The 17,614-nt window shown below is 44.6% G+C and overlaps 1 protein-coding gene across 2 annotated transcripts in view; it reads left to right on the top strand.

The window, feature by feature from the left end:
* Nucleotides 1–8,430, top strand: part of LOC135537490 (zinc finger protein OZF-like) — a 32,255-nt gene extending 23,825 nt beyond the window's left edge. For both annotated transcript variants that reach the window (XM_064963634.1, XM_064963633.1), the window contains exons 2-3: nucleotides 4,133–4,381; nucleotides 6,324–8,430. In XM_064963634.1, coding sequence (XP_064819706.1) covers nucleotides 4,279–4,381; nucleotides 6,324–7,774 — 1,554 coding nt within the window. In that variant the 5' untranslated portion in view covers nucleotides 4,133–4,278 and the 3' untranslated portion in view covers nucleotides 7,775–8,430. The remainder of the gene's footprint in view (nucleotides 1–4,132; nucleotides 4,382–6,323) is intronic.
* Nucleotides 8,431–17,614: the final 9,184 nt, after the last annotated feature.

Raw genomic sequence — 17,614 nt, 5'->3', positions numbered from 1 at the left:
CGACACAGCACAGCCATTGGTTAGGATAGGATGACACAGCACAGCCATTGGTTAGGATAGGATGACACAGCACAGCCATTGGTTAGGATGACACATCACAGCCATTGGTTAGGATAGGATGACACAGCACAGCCATTGGTTAGGATAGGATGACACAGCACAGCCATTGGTTAGGATAGGATGACACAGCACAGCCATTGGTTAGGACAGGCCGGCACAGCACAGCCATTGGTTAGGATAGGCCGACGCAGCACAGCCATTGGTTAGGATGACACAGCACAGCCGTTGGTTAGGATAGGCCGACACAGCACAGCCATTGGTTAGGATAGGCCGACACAGCACAGCCATTGGTTAGGATAGGATGACACAGCACAGCCATTGGTTAGGATAGGATGACACAGCACAGCCATTGGTTAGGATAGGCCGACACAGCACCGCCATTGGTTAGGATAGGATGACACAGCACAGCCATTGGTTAGGATAGGATGACACAGCACAGCCATTGGTTAGGATAGGATGACACAGCACAGCCATTGGTTAGGATGACACATCACAGCCATTGGTTAGGATAGGATGACACAGCACAGCCATTGGTTAGGATAGGATGACACAGCACAGCCATTGGTTAGGATAGGATGACACAGCACAGCCATTGGTTAGGACAGGCCGGCACAGCACAGCCATTGGTTAGGATAGGATGACACAGCACAGCCATTGGTTAGGATAGGATGACACAGCACAGCCATTGGTTAGGATAGGATGACACAGCACAGCCATTGGTTAGGATAGGATGACACAGCACAGCCATTGGTTAGGATAGGATGACACAGCACAGCCATTGGTTAGGATGACACATCACAGCCATTGGTTAGGATAGGATGACACAGCACAGCCATTGGTTAGGATAGGATGACACAGCACAGCCATTGGTTAGGATAGGATGACACAGCACAGCCATTGGTTAGGACAGGCCGGCACAGCACAGCCATTGGTTAGGATAGGATGACACAGCACAGCCATTGGTTAGGATAGGATGACACAGCACAGCCATTGGTTAGGATAGGATGACACAGCACAGCCATTGGTTAGGATAGGATGACACAGCACAGCCATTGGTTAGGACAGGCCGGCACAGCACAGCCATTGGTTAGGATAGGATGACACAGCACAGCCATTGGTTAGGATAGGATGACACAGCACAGCCATTGGTTAGGATAGGATGACACAGCACAGCCATTGGTTAGGATAGGATGACACAGCACAGCCATTGGTTAGGATAGGATGACACAGCACAGCCATTGGTTAGGATAGGATGACACATCACAGCCATTGGTTAGGATAGGCCGACACAGCACAGCCATTGGTTAGGATGACACAGCACAGCCGTTGGTTAGGATAGGCCGACACAGCACAGCCATTGGTTAGGATAGGCCGACACAGCACAGCCATTGGTTAGGATAGGATGACACAGCACAGCCATTGGTTAGGATGACACAGCACAGCCGTTGGTTAGGATAGGCCGACACAGCACAGCCATTGGTTAGGATGACACAGCACAGCCATTGGTTAGGTAGCATTAAAAAAAAACGTTTTGAAACAACAAGCAGAGCAAGTCGGGGCTCAGGGTTGGAATAACCTTCTGTAGTGTGTAATGCAGCCTAGTTGTATTTACACCATCTCAGCAACTATCATAGAAATACAGTATAACTTTGCTCTGTGCTTCCTCCCAGCATGCACTTGGTATTCTATAGGCTATGGCTCATTTGATTGACATCACACTAAATAGCCTATAGTCCCACTTGACATTGTGCGTCCAGCAGAGAATCAGAGATGAGGGGAGGCATCTGCCACACATTGATATATACCAGCGATAAGATCAGAGGGGGTTTGTTATGTGGCCTATATACCAGGGATAAGGTCAGATGGGGTTTGTTATGTGGCCTATATACCAGGGATAAGGTCAGAGGGGGTTTGTTATGTGGCCTATATACCAGGGATAAGGTCAGAGGGGGTTTGTTATGTGGCCTATATACCAGGGATAAGGTCAGAGGGGGTTTGTTATGTGGCCTATATACCAGGGATAAGGTCAGAGGGGGTTTGTTATGTGGCCAGTATACCAGGGATAAGGTCAGAGGGGGTTTGTTATGTGGCCTATATACCAGGGATAAGGTCAGATGGGGTTTGTTATGTGGCCTATATACCAGGGATAAGGTCAGAGGGGGTTTGTTATGTGGCCAATATACCAGGGATAAGGTCAGATGGGGTTTGTTATGTGGCCTATATACCAGGGATAAGGTCAGAGTGGGTTTGTTATGTGGCCAATATACCAGGGATAAGGTCAGAGGGGGTTTGTTATGTGGCCTATATACCAGGGATAAGGTCAGAGGGGGTTTGTTATGTGGCCAATATACCAGGGATAAGGTCAGAGGGGGTTTGTTATGTGGCCAATATACCAGGGATAAGGTCAGAGGGGGTTTGTTATGTGGCCAGTATACCAGGGATAAGGTCAGAGGGGGTTTGTTATGTGGCCTATATACCAGCGATAAGGTCAGAGGGGGTTTGTTATGTGGCCAGTATACCAGGGATAAGGTCAGAGGGGGTTTGTTATGTGGCCTATATACCAGGGATAAGGTCAGAGGGGGTTTGTTATGTGGCCAGTATACCAGGGATAAGGTCAGAGGGGGTTTGTTATGTGGCCTATATACCAGGGATAAGGTCAGAGGGGGTTTGTTATGTGGCCTATATACCAGGGATAAGGTCAGAGGGGTTTGTTATGTGGCCAGTATACCAGGGATAAGGTCAGAGGGGGTTTGTTATGTGGCCTATATACCAGCGATAAGGTCAGAGGGGTTTGTTATGTGGCCAATATACCAGGGATAAGGTCAGAGGGGTTTGTTATGTGGCCAGTATACCAGGGATAAGGTCAGAGGGGGTTTGTTATGTGGCCTATATACCAGCGATAAGGTCAGAGGGGGTTTGTTATGTGGCCAATATACCAGGGATAAGGTCAGAGGGGGTTTGTTATGTGGCCAGTATACCAGGGATAAGGTCAGAGGGGGTTTGTTATGTGGCCAGTATACCAGGGATAAGGTCAGAGGGGGTTTGTTATGTGGCCAATATACCAGGGATAAGGTCAGAGGGGGTTTGTTATGTGGCCAGTATACCAGGGATAAGGTCAGAGGGGGTTTGTTATGTGGCCAATATACCAGGGATAAGGTCAGAGGGGGTTTGTTATGTGGCCAGTATACCAGGGATAAGGTCAGAGGGGGGTTTGTTATGTGGCCTATATACCAGGGATAAGGTCAGAGGGGGTTTGTTATGTGGCCAGTATACCAGGGATAAGGTCAGAGGGGTTTGTTATGTGGCCAATATACCAGGGATAAGGTCAGAGGGGGTTTGTTATGTGGCCAGTATACCAGGGATAAGGTCAGAGGGGGTTTGTTATGTGGCCAGTATACCAGGGATAAGGTCAGAGGGGGTTTGTTATGTGGCCAATATACCAGGGATAAGGTCAGAGGGGGTTTGTTATGTGGCCAGTATACCAGGGATAAGGGCTGTTGTGGAGGTTCTGGATACAGCCCTTAACCCTGATATGTTGGACATATACCACAAAACCTTGAGGTGCCTTATTGCTATTATAAACTGGTTACCAATGGAATTAGAACAGAAAAAAGGAATGTTTTGTCATCCCCCTGGTATATGGTGTGATATACCACGGCTGTCAGCCAATCAGCGTTCAGGGTTCCAACCACCCAGTTTATAAAGCTTAATAAGCAACTCATTCTTAAACACTGAGCAATATTGAAATTTCACCAGTTACAAAAGACATGACCCTCTTCTGGACTAGATTAAAACAATACTAAACCCCCTCCTTGACTGAAATTGAAAAAAGCATATCCCTCATTTTCCTCCAGGTAACCATTCTGTACATTTAGATCTATCTCTTGCGTTGGGTCGTTTAAAGTGTGAACTTTCTGTCTAATGTGAATTAATGTTTTGTTCTCAAAGTTTATCTATCTGATCTGTTGAAATGAGATGATTGAACAAGAAAAAATACATTTTTAGAGAATAAAGAAAGCGCCAGAACTATCAAGACAATAACTTTTGTGTCCATTTCTCTTTATTACTACAGACTGACTCCGATCAAGTCTGAGGCCGGTAACATCAACAGTGAGGACAAACCCAGCCTGTCACTCTCCTTCGACACTGACTCCAAACCCACAGTCGCTGGGTCCTGATTGTGACAGTGGAGCCCAGTTTGCTCTGCAGGATCCAGAGATGGCATCAGTGAAGCTGGAAGACTGCAGTCAAACACTGGAGCTGAATGTCATCATTAAAGATGAAGAAGAGGAGGTGAAGATTAGGACAACTGTTAGTCATGGTAAGAGCAGGAGTAATAGACCGCCATACGTTATGACCCAGTCTATTAATAGGTTTAATTCTATCTGTAAGTTCTCTTCATAGGGTATACCTCCATTTGTTATGACCCAGTCTATTAGTAGGTTTAATTATATCTATAAGTTCCCTTCATAGGGTATACCTCCATTAGTTATGACCCAGTCTATTAGTAGGTTTAATTCTATCTATAAGTTCCCTTCATAGGGTATACCTCCATTAGTTATGACCCAGTCTATTAGTAGGTTTAATTATATCTATAAGTTCCCTTCATAGGGTATACCTCCATTAGTTATGACCCAGTCTATTAGTAGGTTTAATTCTATCTATAAGTTCCCTTCATAGGGTATACCTCCATTAGTTATGACCCAGTCTATTAGTAGGTTTAATTATATCTATAAGTTCCCTTCATAGGGTATACCTCCATTAGTTATGACCCAGTCTATTAATAGGTTTAATTCTATCTATAAGCTCCCTTCATAGGGTATACCTCCATTAGTTATGACCCAGTCTATTAGTAGGTTTAATTCTATCTATAAGCTCCCTTCATAGGGTATACCTCCATTAGTTATGACCCAGTCTATTAGTAGGTTTAATTCTATCTATAAGCTCCCTTCATAGGGTATACCTCCTTTAAGTTGTGACCCAGTCTATTGCTATTGTGAATTCTGTCATTCTGACATCACATCCCTGAAGAACACCAGACTGTACAAAACTTGCTTTTCATTCCAACTTCCCACTGTGTATGACAAGTTGCAGTATAACTGTTTCATGAGCCCTTATACATGGCACATGTATTTTATAAAAACCCTTTGTACATCAGCAGTTGTCACACAGTTCTTTACAGAAACCTAAACCCCAAAGAGCAATGCAGATGGAGCTTCATTAAATAAGTACAGTGCCAGGTGAACGTTTGGACACACCGTTAGGGTTCGTTCCTTACTTCCTTCCTTGTCAGTCATTGGTTCGTTGGTGAAATTAGCATTATGACAATTATCTTTAATTAAATAATTCAAAAACCTTTATTAATGCAATTTGCAGAAAGAAGGAACACATAGCATGCACATTTCAGAGTAAAGTTCTGCGTCTAACAAAAGGCCTCCAGTTGTTTTATTAAACCCTGAGTCGCGCCCTGATGATGTCACTGCCTACATCCATCATCCTCTACTCCTGGGACCAAAACCGTGCTTACAGAGCTGTATAAACAGGTCCTTTTAACTGTTAGCGTAACACTTAGCAGTAAATGTCCCCTCGTCCCAAAGCGGATTTATTGTGTAATGTTTGCCGAGTCTTGTCTCCTTCACTCCCCTGCAGAGGCCTGTCTAAGGGCCTGTCGAAGTCACACATTTCTAAGAGGGGCCTCTTTATAATGAGGCAGAGAGAGAGAGAGAGAGAGAGAGAGAACTAAAATACAACTGTAGAACAATACTAAAACCTCTACAATGAATTTATATTGTTAATCTGTAGTATAAAACCTTATAAATGTAAGGAGGGAGGGGTCTTTTAACCCCTCCCCTTCTATTAATATAACATAAGCATAATCAAATATTCTAATACATCAACTATTTGTACAGCCCCAAATCATGACCCATAGGTGAATCCTGACAACACCTACTCATTCAAGTGTTTTTCTTTTTTTCTGCTATTTTCTACATTGTAGAATAATAGTTAAGACATCAATACTATGAAATAACACATATGGAATCATGTAGTAACCAAAATAGAGTTAAACAAACCAAAATCAAATCAAAATATATTTTGTATTCAAAGTAGCCACCCTTTGCCTTGATGACAACTTTGCACACTTTTGGTATTACAAAGTAGTAAATATTTAAAGAAAAACTGTTGAATGAGTAGGTGTTTCCAAACTTTTGACTGGTACTGTATGTCACACCAACTGACTGGTTCTTTTGATGTTGTTCACACAGGAGATCATGTTGAGACATTCCCTACATCCAGAGAGACACAGCAGGAAGATCACAGAGCTAAGAGGTCTCACCACTGCCCACATTGTGACGAGATGTTCCCAGGTTTATCAAATCTAAAAATACACTTAAAAATCCACACAGGAGAGAATCTGTATTCCTGTACTGACTCTGGGAAGAGATTCACAACATCAAAGGCTCTGACAGTTCATCAGAGAGTGCACACAGAAGAGAAACCTTACTCCTGCTCGTACTGTGGGAAGAGTTTCTCTCAACAGACCAACCTAAAAAAACACCAACGTATACACACAGGAGAGAAGCCTTACTCCTGCTGTGACTGTGGAAAATGCTTCACAACCTCATCTGAGCTAACAGTTCATATGAGAACACACACTGGAGAGAAGCCTTACATCTGCTCTGACTGTGGGAAGAGTTTCTCCCACCAGGGTAGCTTAAAAGCACACCAACGTATACATACAGGAGACAAGCCATACTCCTGCTCTGACTGTGGAAAGAACTTCTCCCGATTGGGTACCCTAAAATTGCATAAACGTATACATACAGGAATTAAGCCTTACTACTGCTCTGACTGTAGGAAGAGTTTCTCCCACCAGGGTAGCTTAAAAGCACACCAACGTATACATACAGGAGAGAAGCCATACTCCTGCTCTGACTGTGAGAAGAGTTTCTCCCGATTGGGTACCTTAAAATCGCATGAACGTATACATACAGGAAAGAAGCCTTACTACTGCTCCGACTGTGGGAAGAGTTTCTCTCAACGGAACCATTTAAAATCACATGAACGTATACACATAGAAAAGAAGGCATACTCCTGCTCTGACTGTAGAAAATGCTTCACAACATCATATGATCTAAAAGTTCATCAGAGAACACACACGGGAGAAAAGCCTTATGTCTGCTCTGACTGTGGGAAGGGTTTCTATCAACAGAGCAGCTTCAAGATACACCAACGTCTACACACAGGTGAGAAGCCTTATTCCTGCTCTGACTGTGAAAAATGCTTCACAACATCATCTGATCTAAAAGTTCACCAGAGAACACACACTGGAGAAAAGCCTTACATCTGCTCTGACTGTGGGAAGAGTTTCTCTCAACAGAGCAGCTTCAAGAAACACCAACGTCTACACACAGGAGAGAAGCCTTACTCCTGCTGTGACTGTGGAAAATGCTTCACAACATCAATTGATCTAAAAACTCATATGAGAACACACACTGGAGAAAAGCCTTACATATGCTCTGACTGTGGGAAGAGGTTCTCTCAACAGAACCATTTGAACACACATCAACGTATACACACGGGAGAGAAGCCTTACTCCTGCTCTGTCTGTGGGAAGAGTTTCTCTCAACAGAGCAACTTAAAAACACACCAACGTATACATAAAGGAGAGAAGACTCATCAGTTCTCTCAGACAGCTAAGATTAAAATTAGGTGATGGAGTGATTTTAATCTCATTGCTTGACTTTGACTGAAATAGGTGATTTTAATCTCATTGACTTGGACTGAAATAGGTGATTTTAATCTCATTGCTTGACTTTGACTGAAATAGGTGATTTTAATCTCATTGATTTTGACTGAAATAGGTGATTTTAATCTCATTGACTTGGACTGAAATAGGTGATTTTAATCTCATTGCTTGACTTTGACTGAAATAGGTTATTTTAATCTCATTGACTTGGACTGAAATAGGTGATTTTAATCTCATTGCTTGACTTGTACTGAAATAGGTGCCGGAACTCATTTTAGAGGAAACCCTTTTGGACAATCAGAACCTTACAAACGTGCCGCAGGAAAGGCTGCACACCCTCCCTAAGAAGGTCTGGTTCCGTCAGATAACCAGCGAACGATTCACATGTAAATACATTAATGATTTCTTCTCGTCTGCAAAGTATATGATTACTGTGAGAATAGTTTCTAAAATGTTTCTAAAATGCATCAATGATAAGTGTCGTTTTTCTCTCTCTCCTTTTGTAAAAAAAAAAAAACGCACTATATTGTGTCAGTCCGCTAGGGACCTTTTCTCATGTATTAAGTGTGTATGTTTATCCTGTGTTATCATTTAGTTAGCTAGTAAATAAATATTTAAATCAATTTGTGTAGTACTGAATCATAAGTAAGGCTGGGGTTTTTGGAGATGCAGGAGGTTACGACGGTTCAGAATGATGATATGAGACGAGGTTATGATTGATACGTTGACTGTTTTATGGATGCGATAGATAATTACCTTTTTTAGAGTTTAATTCGGGAGATGCTCTCATGGTGCCCCAAATTCCTAATGAGTTAATTGTTACGTGATTAATTTAATCGGGTAACAAACAGAGCTAGTTTATTTAGATACACAACAAGTCATCAGATTAATGAAAATAAAGTCACGACAATTGTGTGTGGATTGCTCCTCAGTCTGGGTGCAATCCGGCTACCAAAAGCAGTGAGCGACGTCATCAGCACTCCCACAAGTCTCCAGAAAACTTGTTTTGTGACCGAGAGGCTCCTTTTTCAGTATACTGTTGGAGGAAATGCGTTCCTAGTATGTGAGGAATTTGTTTGCTGGCCTCATAAATACTAGTCAATTAGCAAAAATGTTTTTTGTTTGGCTAGTTATGCTAACCCGTTTGCAATCTCTTTTTAGCATTGCTTGCTAGCTACAGAGACTAGTTAGCTACAGTAGTTAGCAACTGCCATCAGTTGTGTTATTGTCATATGTTGCCTTTTCCACCGTTTTTAGAATGCATACTGGCATTTGTGCGGGAAACCGAACACTTAAATAAAGGTTAAATAAAATAATAAAAAAATGCACATGGGAAATCCTGTACATTAGATGTCTGAATACATTAAAAAAAAAAAAAACATTTTCTCAAATCAAATCAAATGTATTTATATAGACCTTCGTAGATCAGCTGATATCTCAAAGTGCTCTACAGAAACCCAGCCTAAAACCCCAAACAGCAAGCAATGCAGGTGTAGAAGCACGGCGGCTAGGAAAAACTCCCTAGAAAGGCCCAAACCTAGGAAGAAACCTAGAGAGGAACCAAACTATGAGGGGTGGTCAGTCCTCTTCTGGCTGTGCCGGGTGGAGATTGTAACAGAACATGGCCAAGATGTTCAAATGTTCATAAATGACAGGCATGGTCAAATAATAATAATCACAGGCAGAACAGTTGAAACTGGAGCAGCAGCACGGCCAGGTGGACTGGGGACAGCAAGGAGTCATCATGTCAGGTAGTCCTGAGGCATGGTCCATGGTTCTCTTGCCTTTTTAAGCAGCCGGTACAAAGTTTAGTGGTGGACAGATGGGGCGCTTTCCTGTTGCCCAGCAGGCTTTCAGGTGCCTGTAAAACATTTTGATAGACAGCTATCTCCCGCTCTCCATTGCCCCAGGACATGTCGAGACTTGACAGTTCATGCAGCTTTAGTCGTCCCTATGGGACTCCCAATCGCAGCCAGATGTGATGCAGCATGGATTCGAAGCAGGTACTGCAGTGACACCTCTTGCACTGAGATGCAGTGTCTTAGACCGCTGCACCACTTGGGATTTGATGGAAGTCATTTAAACTGTTGGAACAGGTTCAGGTTGTCTCACGACACTGAACAAAAATATAAAATGCAACATGTAAAGTGTTGGTCCCATGTTTCATGAGCTGAAATTTATAAAATCCCAGAAATGTTCTAAATACATGAAAAGCTTATTTCTCTCAAATGTTGTGCGCACATTTGTTTACGTCCCTGTTAATGAGTGTTTCTCCTTTGCCACAGGTGTGGCATATCAAGAAGCTGATTAAACAGCATGATCATTACACAGGTGCACCTTGTGCTTTGGACAATAAAACGCCACTTTATTAAAATGTGCAGTTTTGTCACAACACAATGCCACATATGTCTCAACGTTTGCGGGAACAGTTGACATGCTGACTGCAGGAATGTCCACCAGAGCTACCATCAGCTGCCTCCAATGTATTTTTTGTGGGGGGGGGGCAGTTTGTCCAACCAGCCTCACAACTGCAAACCATGTGTAACCACACCAGCCCAAGACCTCCACATCCGGCTTCCTCACCTGCGAGATCGTCGGGGGGCTGACGAGTATTTCTGTCTGTAATAAAGCCTTTTTGTGGGGAAAAACTCATTCTGATTGGCTGGGCTTGGCTCCCAAGTGGGTGTGCCTGGCTCCCAAGTGGGTGGGTCTGGCTCCCAAGTGGGTGGGCCTATGCCCCCCAGGCCCACCCATGGCTGCATCCCTGCCCAGTCATGGGAAATCCACAGGTTGGGGCTTAAATTGACTGATTTCCTTGTATGAACTGTAACTCAGTAAAGTCTTAGAAATTGTTGCATGTTGCATTCTATATTGTACTTCAGATATATACAGTTGAAGTCAGAAGTTTACATACACCTTAGCCAAATACATTTAAACTCCGTTTTTCACAATTCCTGACATTTAATCCTAGTAAACATTCCCTCTTTTAGGTCAGTTAGGTCAGTTAGCCACTTTATTTGAAGAATGTGAAATGTCAGAATAGTAGTAGAGAGTGATTTATTTCAGCTTTTATTTCTTTCATCACATTCCCAGTGGGTCAGTTTACATACACTCCATTAGTATTTGGTAGCATTGCCTTAAAACGGTTTAACTTGGGTCAAACGTTTTGGGTAGCCTTCCACAAGCTGGGTGAATTTTGGCCCATTCCTCCCAACAGAGCTGGTGTAACTGAGTCAGGTTTGTAGGCCTCCTTGCTCGCACACACTTTTTCAGTTCTGCCCACAAATTTTCTATAGGGTTGAGGCTTTGTGATGGTCACTCCAATACCTTGACTTTGTTGTCCTTAAGCCATTTTGCCACAACTGGAAGTATGCTTGGGGTCATTGTCCATTTGGAAGACCCCTTTGCGACCAAGCTTTAACTTCCTGACTGATGTCTTGAGATGTTGCTTCAATATATCCACATAATTTACCTCATGATGCCATCTATTTTGTGAAGTGCACCAGTCCCTCCTGTAGCAAAGCACCCCCACAACATGATGCTGCCACCCAGTGCTTCACGGTTGGGATGTTGTTCTTCGGCTTGCAAGCCTCCCCCTTTTCCCTCCAAACATAATGATGGTCATTATGGCCAAACAGTTCTATTTTTGTTTCATCAGACCAGAGGACATTTCTCCAAAAGTACGATCTTTGTCCCCATGTGCAGTTGCAAACCTAATCTGGCTTTTTTATGGCAGTTTTAGAGCAGTGGCTTCTTCCTTGCTGAACGGCCTTTCAGGTTATGTCTATAGAACTTGATTGACTGTGGAAATAGATACTTTTGTACCTGTTTCCTCCAGCATCTTCACAAGGTTCTTTGCTGTTGTACTGGGATTGATTTGCACTGTTCGCACCAAAATACGTTCATCTCTAGAAGACAGAACGCGTCTCCTTCCTGAGCAGTATGACGGCTAACCCTAACCCTGGTCCCATGGCGTTTATACTTGCGTACTATTGTTTGTACAGATGAACGTGGTACCTTCAGGCATTTGGAAATTGCTCCCAAGGTAGAACCAGACTTGTGGAGGTCTACAATGTTTTTTATGAAGTCCTGGCTGATTTATTTGGATTTTCCCATGATGTCAAGCAAAGAGGCACTGAGTTTGAAGGTAGGCCTTGAAATACATCCACAGGTACACCTCCAATTGACTCAAATGATGTCAATTAGCCTATCAGAAGCTTCTAAAGCCATGACATCATTTTCTGGAACTTTCCAAGCTATTTAAAGGCACAGTCAACTTAGTGTATGTAAACTTCTGACCCACTAATTGTGATACAGTGAATTATAAGTGAAATAATCTGTCTGTAAATAATTGTTGGAAAAATAGACTTGTGTCCTGCACAAAGTAGATGTCCTAACCAACTTGCCAAAACTATAGTTTGTTAGCAAGAAATTTGTAGAGTGGTTGAAAACGAGTTTTAATGACTCCAACCTAAGTGTTTGTAAACTTCCGACTTCAACTGTATAGGTTATATAGCTAGTTAAAGTTAGCATAGAAAACATGCTAACGTTACTGGCCAGTCAATTAGCCACCAACAGGTTACATTGATCAGCTAATGCTAGCTATGCAGAGATAGTTTGATTTTTAACAGTTTAAGCCCATTATCTACTTGCCCACAGTCAGATGAACTCATGGATAACCATTTTATGTCTGCGTGCAGTTTTATTTTATTTAAAAAAAATACATTTTACCCCCCTTTTCTCCCCAATTTGTGGGATCCAAGTAATTACTATCTTGTCTCATCGTTACAACTCCCTTACGGGCTCGGGAAAGACAAAGGTCGAAAGCCGTGCGTCCTCCGAAACACAACGTAGTTTGCGTTGGCTCGTGAAACCATGTCTCTAGAAAGTAACTAAATGTGATATAGTGGTAGGTCTTCATGTTGTCTCAGCAGCTCTGTAGAATTGTATGGGTTTAGCACCCTCTACGGGCTAGGAGGAGGAGGGGGAGGAGGAGGAGGGGGAGGGGGGGAGGAGGAGGAGGAGGAGGAGGGGGGGAGGAGGGGGGGAGGAGGAGGAGAGCACCCTCTACGGAGGAGGAGGAGGAGGAGGAGGGGGAGGAGGGGGAGGGGAGGAGGAGGAGGTTGAGAGCACCCTCTACGGAGGAGGGGGAGGAGGAGGGGGAGGAGGAGGAGGAGGGGGAGGAGAGCACCCTCTACGGGCTAGGAGGAGGAGTAGGGGGAGGAGGAGGGGGAGGGGGAGGAGGAGGAGGAGGAGCACCCTCTACGGGCTAGGAGGAGGAGGGGGAGGAGGAGGAGGGGGAGGAGGAGGAGGAGGAGAGCACCCTCTACGGGCTAGGGGGAGGGGGGGAGGAGGAGGAGGAGGGGGAGGAGGAGGAGGGGGAGGAGGAGGAGGGGGAGGAGGAGGGGGAGGGGGAGGAGGGAGGAGAACACCCTCTACGGGCTAGGAGGAGGAGGAGGAGGAGGAGGGGGAGGAGGAGGAGGAGGAGGAGGAGGGCTCCACAGAACAGGGGGCTAGGAGGAGGAGGGGGAGGAGGAGGAGGGGGAGGGGGAGGAGGAGGAGAGCACCCTCTACGGAGGAGGGGGAGGAGGGGGAGGAGGAGGGGGAGGAGGGGGAGGAGGAGGAGAGCACCCTCTACGGAGGAGGGGAGGAGGAGGGGGAGGGGGAGGAGGAGGAGGGAGGAGAGCACCCTCTACGGGCTAGGAGGAGGAGTAGGGGGGGAGGAGGAGGGGGAGGAGGAGGAGGAGAGCACCCTCTACGGGCTAGGAGGAGGGGGAGGAGGTGGAGGAGGAGGAGGGGGAGGAGGGGGAGGAGGAGGAGGGGGAGGAGGAGGCGGAGGGGGAGGAGGAGGAGGAGGGGGAGGAGGGGGAGGAGAGCACCCTCTACGGGCTAGGAGGAGGAGGAGGAGGAGGAGGGGGAGGAGGAGTGGGGAGGGCTCCACAGAACAGGGGGCTAGGAAGAGGAGGAGGAGGAGGAGGAGGAGGGCTCCACAGAACAGGGGGCTAGGAGGAGGAGGGCTCCACAGAACAGGGGGCTAGGAAGAGGATAAGGAGGAGGAGGAGGGCTCCACAGAACAGGGGGCTAGGAAGAGGAGGAGGAGGAGGAGGAGGAGGGCTCCACAGAACAGGGGGCTAGGAGGAGGAGGAGGAGGGCTCCACAGAACAGGGGGCTAGGAGGGGGAGGGCTCCACAGAACAGGGAGCTCGGAGGAGGAGGGTTCCACAGAACATGGGGCTAGGAAGAGGAGTAGGACTCCACAGAACAGGGGGCTAGGAGGAAGAAGAGGAGGAGGGCTCCACAGAACAGGGGGCTAGGAGGGGGAGGGCTCCACAGGACAGAGGGTTAGGAGGAGGAGGGCTCCACAGAACAGGGAGCTCGGAGGAGCAGGATTCCACAGAACAGGGAGCTCGGAGGAGGAGGGGGGCGTCACAGAACAGGGGGCTAGGAGGAAGAAGGCTACATAGGACAGGGGGCTCGGAAGAGGGGGAGGAGGAGGGCTCCACAGAACAGGGGCCTAGGAAGAGGAGGGGGAGGGCTCCTGGTCAAATAGTGAAGTCTATCAGACTATGGGCCCTGGTTAACCTCTTGAAACTCTAGGGGCGCTATATCATTTTTGGATAAAAAGACGTGCCCATTTTAAGCGCAATATTTTGTCACAAAAAGATGCTCGACTATGCATATAATTGATAGCTTTGGAAAGAAAATACTCTGACGTTTTCAGAACTGCAAAGATATTCTCTGTGCGTGCCCTAGAACGTGAGCTACAGGCAAAACCAAGATGAAACGGCATCCAGGAAATCAGCAGGATTTTTGAGGCTCCGTTTTCCATTGTCTCCTTATATGGCTGTGAATGCGAGAGGAGTAAGTCTGCCCTTTCTGTCGTTTCCCCAAAGGTGTCTGCAGCATTGTGACGTATTTGTAGGCATATCATTGGAAGATTGACCATAAGAGACTACATTTGCCAGGTGTCCGCCCGGTGTCCTCCGTCGAAATTGGTGCGTCATTTTCAGCTGCTGGTATTTTTCCATGGGATTCTGAGACGAAAGCAGGCTTCCACGAACGGCATATCAATGAAGAGATATGTGAAAAAACACCTTGAGGATTGATTCTAAACAACGTTTGCCATGTTTCGGTCGATATTATGGAGTTAATTTGGAAAAAGTTTAACGTTTTGGTGACTGAATTTTTGGTTCGTTTCGGTAGCCAAATGTGATGTACAAAACGGAGCGATTTCTCCTACACAAAAATTCTTTCAGGAAAAACTGAACATTTGCTATGTAACCGAGAGTCTCCTCATTGAAAACATCCGAAGTTCTTCAAAGGTAAATGATTTTATTTATTTGGTTATCTGGTTTTTGTGAAAATGTTGCGTGCTAAATGCTACGCAAAATGCTAAGCTAGCTTGCAATACTCTTACACAAATGCTTGATTTGCTATGGTTCAAAAGCATATTTTGAAAATCTGAGATGACAGTGTTGTTAAGAAAAGGCTAAGTTTGAGAGCAGGCATATTATTTTCAATTCATTTGCGATTTTCAGAAATCGTTAACGTTGCGTTATGCTAATGAGCCTGAGGCTGTATTCACGATCCCGGATACGGGATGGGTAGTATCAAGAAGTTAAGACAAATAGTGAAGTCTATCAGACTATGGGCCCTGATCAAGAGTTGTGCACTATATAAGGAATATGGTGCTATTGGGACACTGCCCAGATGATTGCTTGCTTCTCTTTTGAGTCTATAGCGCATGTAATAATGTAATAACAGGTGGTGATAGTCATTTATATAAAATATTACATCACCAGGTGGTGCTAGAGTCATTTATATAAAATATTACATCACCAGGTGGTGCTAGAGTCATTTTATATAAAATATTTCATCACCAGGTGGTGCTAGAGTCATTCATATAAAATATTACATCACCAGGTGGTGCTAGAGTCATTCATATATAACAGAGCAGGCAACACACAGTCACCATGGCCACAGCTCATTTCTCTGATGTTCTGAGGGACAACAGACAGCAGGGAGAAACAGACAGCAGGGAGAAAGCCAAACCTAGTAATGGTAGCATGTAGTATAGACACTGTATGTTTGTGATTGAAACATGTGTTGTTGTACAGGGTCAGTCATAGTAGTATGATAGGTGTTGTTTTACGGGATCAGTCATAGTAGTATGATAGGTGTTGTTTTACAGGGTCAGTCATAGTAGTATGATAGATGTTGTTTTACAGGTTCAGACATAGTAGTATGATAGGTGTTGTTTTACAGGGTCAGTCATAGTAGTATGATAGGTGTTGTTTTACAGGGTCAGTCATAGTAGTATGATAGGTGTTGTTTTACAGGTTCAGACATAGTAGTATGATAGGTGTTGTTTTACAGGGTCAGTCATAGTAGTATGATAGGTGTTGTTTTACAGGGTCAGTCATAGTAGTATGATAGGTGTTGTTTTACAGGGTCAGTCATAGTAGTATGATAGGTGTTGTTTTACAGGGTCAGTCATAGTAATGTGATAGGTGTTGTTTTACAGGGTCAGTCATAGTAGTATGATAGGTGTTGTTTTACAGGGTCAGTCATAGTAATGTGATAGGTGTTGTTTTACAGGGTCAGTCATAGTAATGTGATAGGTGTTGTTTTACAGGGTCAGTCATAGTAGTATGATACAGTGCCTTGCGAAAGTATTCGGCCCCCTTGAACTTTGCGACCTTTTGCCACATTTCAGGCTTCAAACATAAAGATATAAAACTGTATTTTTTGTGAAGAATCAACAACAAGTGGGACACAATCGTGAAGTGGAACGACATTTATTGGATATTTCAAACTTTTTTAACAAATCAAAACTGAAAAATTGGGCATGCAAAATTATTCAGCCCCCTTAAGTTAATACTTTGTAGCGCCACCTTTTGCTGCAATTACAGCTGTAAGTCGCTTGGTGTATGTCTCTATCAGTTTTGCACATCAAGAGACTTACATTTTTTCCAATTCCTCCTTGCAAAACAGCTCGAGCTCAGTGAGGTTGGATGGAGAGCATTTGTGAACAGCAGTTTTCAGTTCTTTCCACAGATTCTCGATTGGATTCAGGTTTGGACTTTTACTTGGCCATTCTAACACCTGGATATGTTTATTTTTGAACCATTCTATTGTAGATTTTGCTTTATGTTTTGGATCATTGTCTTGTTGGAAGACAAATCTCTGTCCCAGTTTCAAGTCTTTTGCAGACTCCATCAGGTTCTTCCAGAATGGTCCTGTATTTGGCTCCATCCATCATCCCATCAATTTTAACCATCTTCCCTGTCCCTGCTGAAGAAAAGCAGGCCCAAACCATGATGCTGCCACCACCATGTTTGACAGTGGGGATGGTGTGTTCAGAGTGATGAGCTGTGTTGCTGTTATGCCAAACATAACGTTTTGCATTGTTGCCAAAAAGTTCAATTTTGGTTTCGTCTGACCAGAGCACCTTCTTCCACATGTTTGGTGTGTCTCCCAGGTGGCTTGTGGCAAACTTTAAACAACACTTTTTATGGATATCTTTAAGAAATGGCTTTCTTCTTGCCACTCTTCCATAAAGGCCAGATTTGTGCAATATACGACTGATTGTTGTCCTATGGACAGAGTCTCCCACCTCAGCTGTAGATCTCTGCAGTTCATCCAGAGTGATCATGGGCCTCTTGGCTGCATCTCTGATCAGTCTTCTCCTTGTATGAGCTGAAAGTTTAGAGGGACGGCCAGGTCTTGGTTGATTTGCAGTGGTCTGATACTCCTTCCATTTCAATATTAACGCTTGCACAGTGCTCCTTGGGATGTTTAAAGCTTG

The sequence above is a fragment of the Oncorhynchus masou genome, unplaced genomic scaffold (genome assembly GCF_036934945.1).
Source record: "Oncorhynchus masou masou isolate Uvic2021 unplaced genomic scaffold, UVic_Omas_1.1 unplaced_scaffold_799, whole genome shotgun sequence".
Lineage (NCBI taxonomy): Eukaryota > Metazoa > Chordata > Actinopteri > Salmoniformes > Salmonidae > Oncorhynchus > Oncorhynchus masou.
Note: the sequence above shows the minus strand (reverse complement) of the source record. Positions and strands in the feature narration are given on the sequence as shown.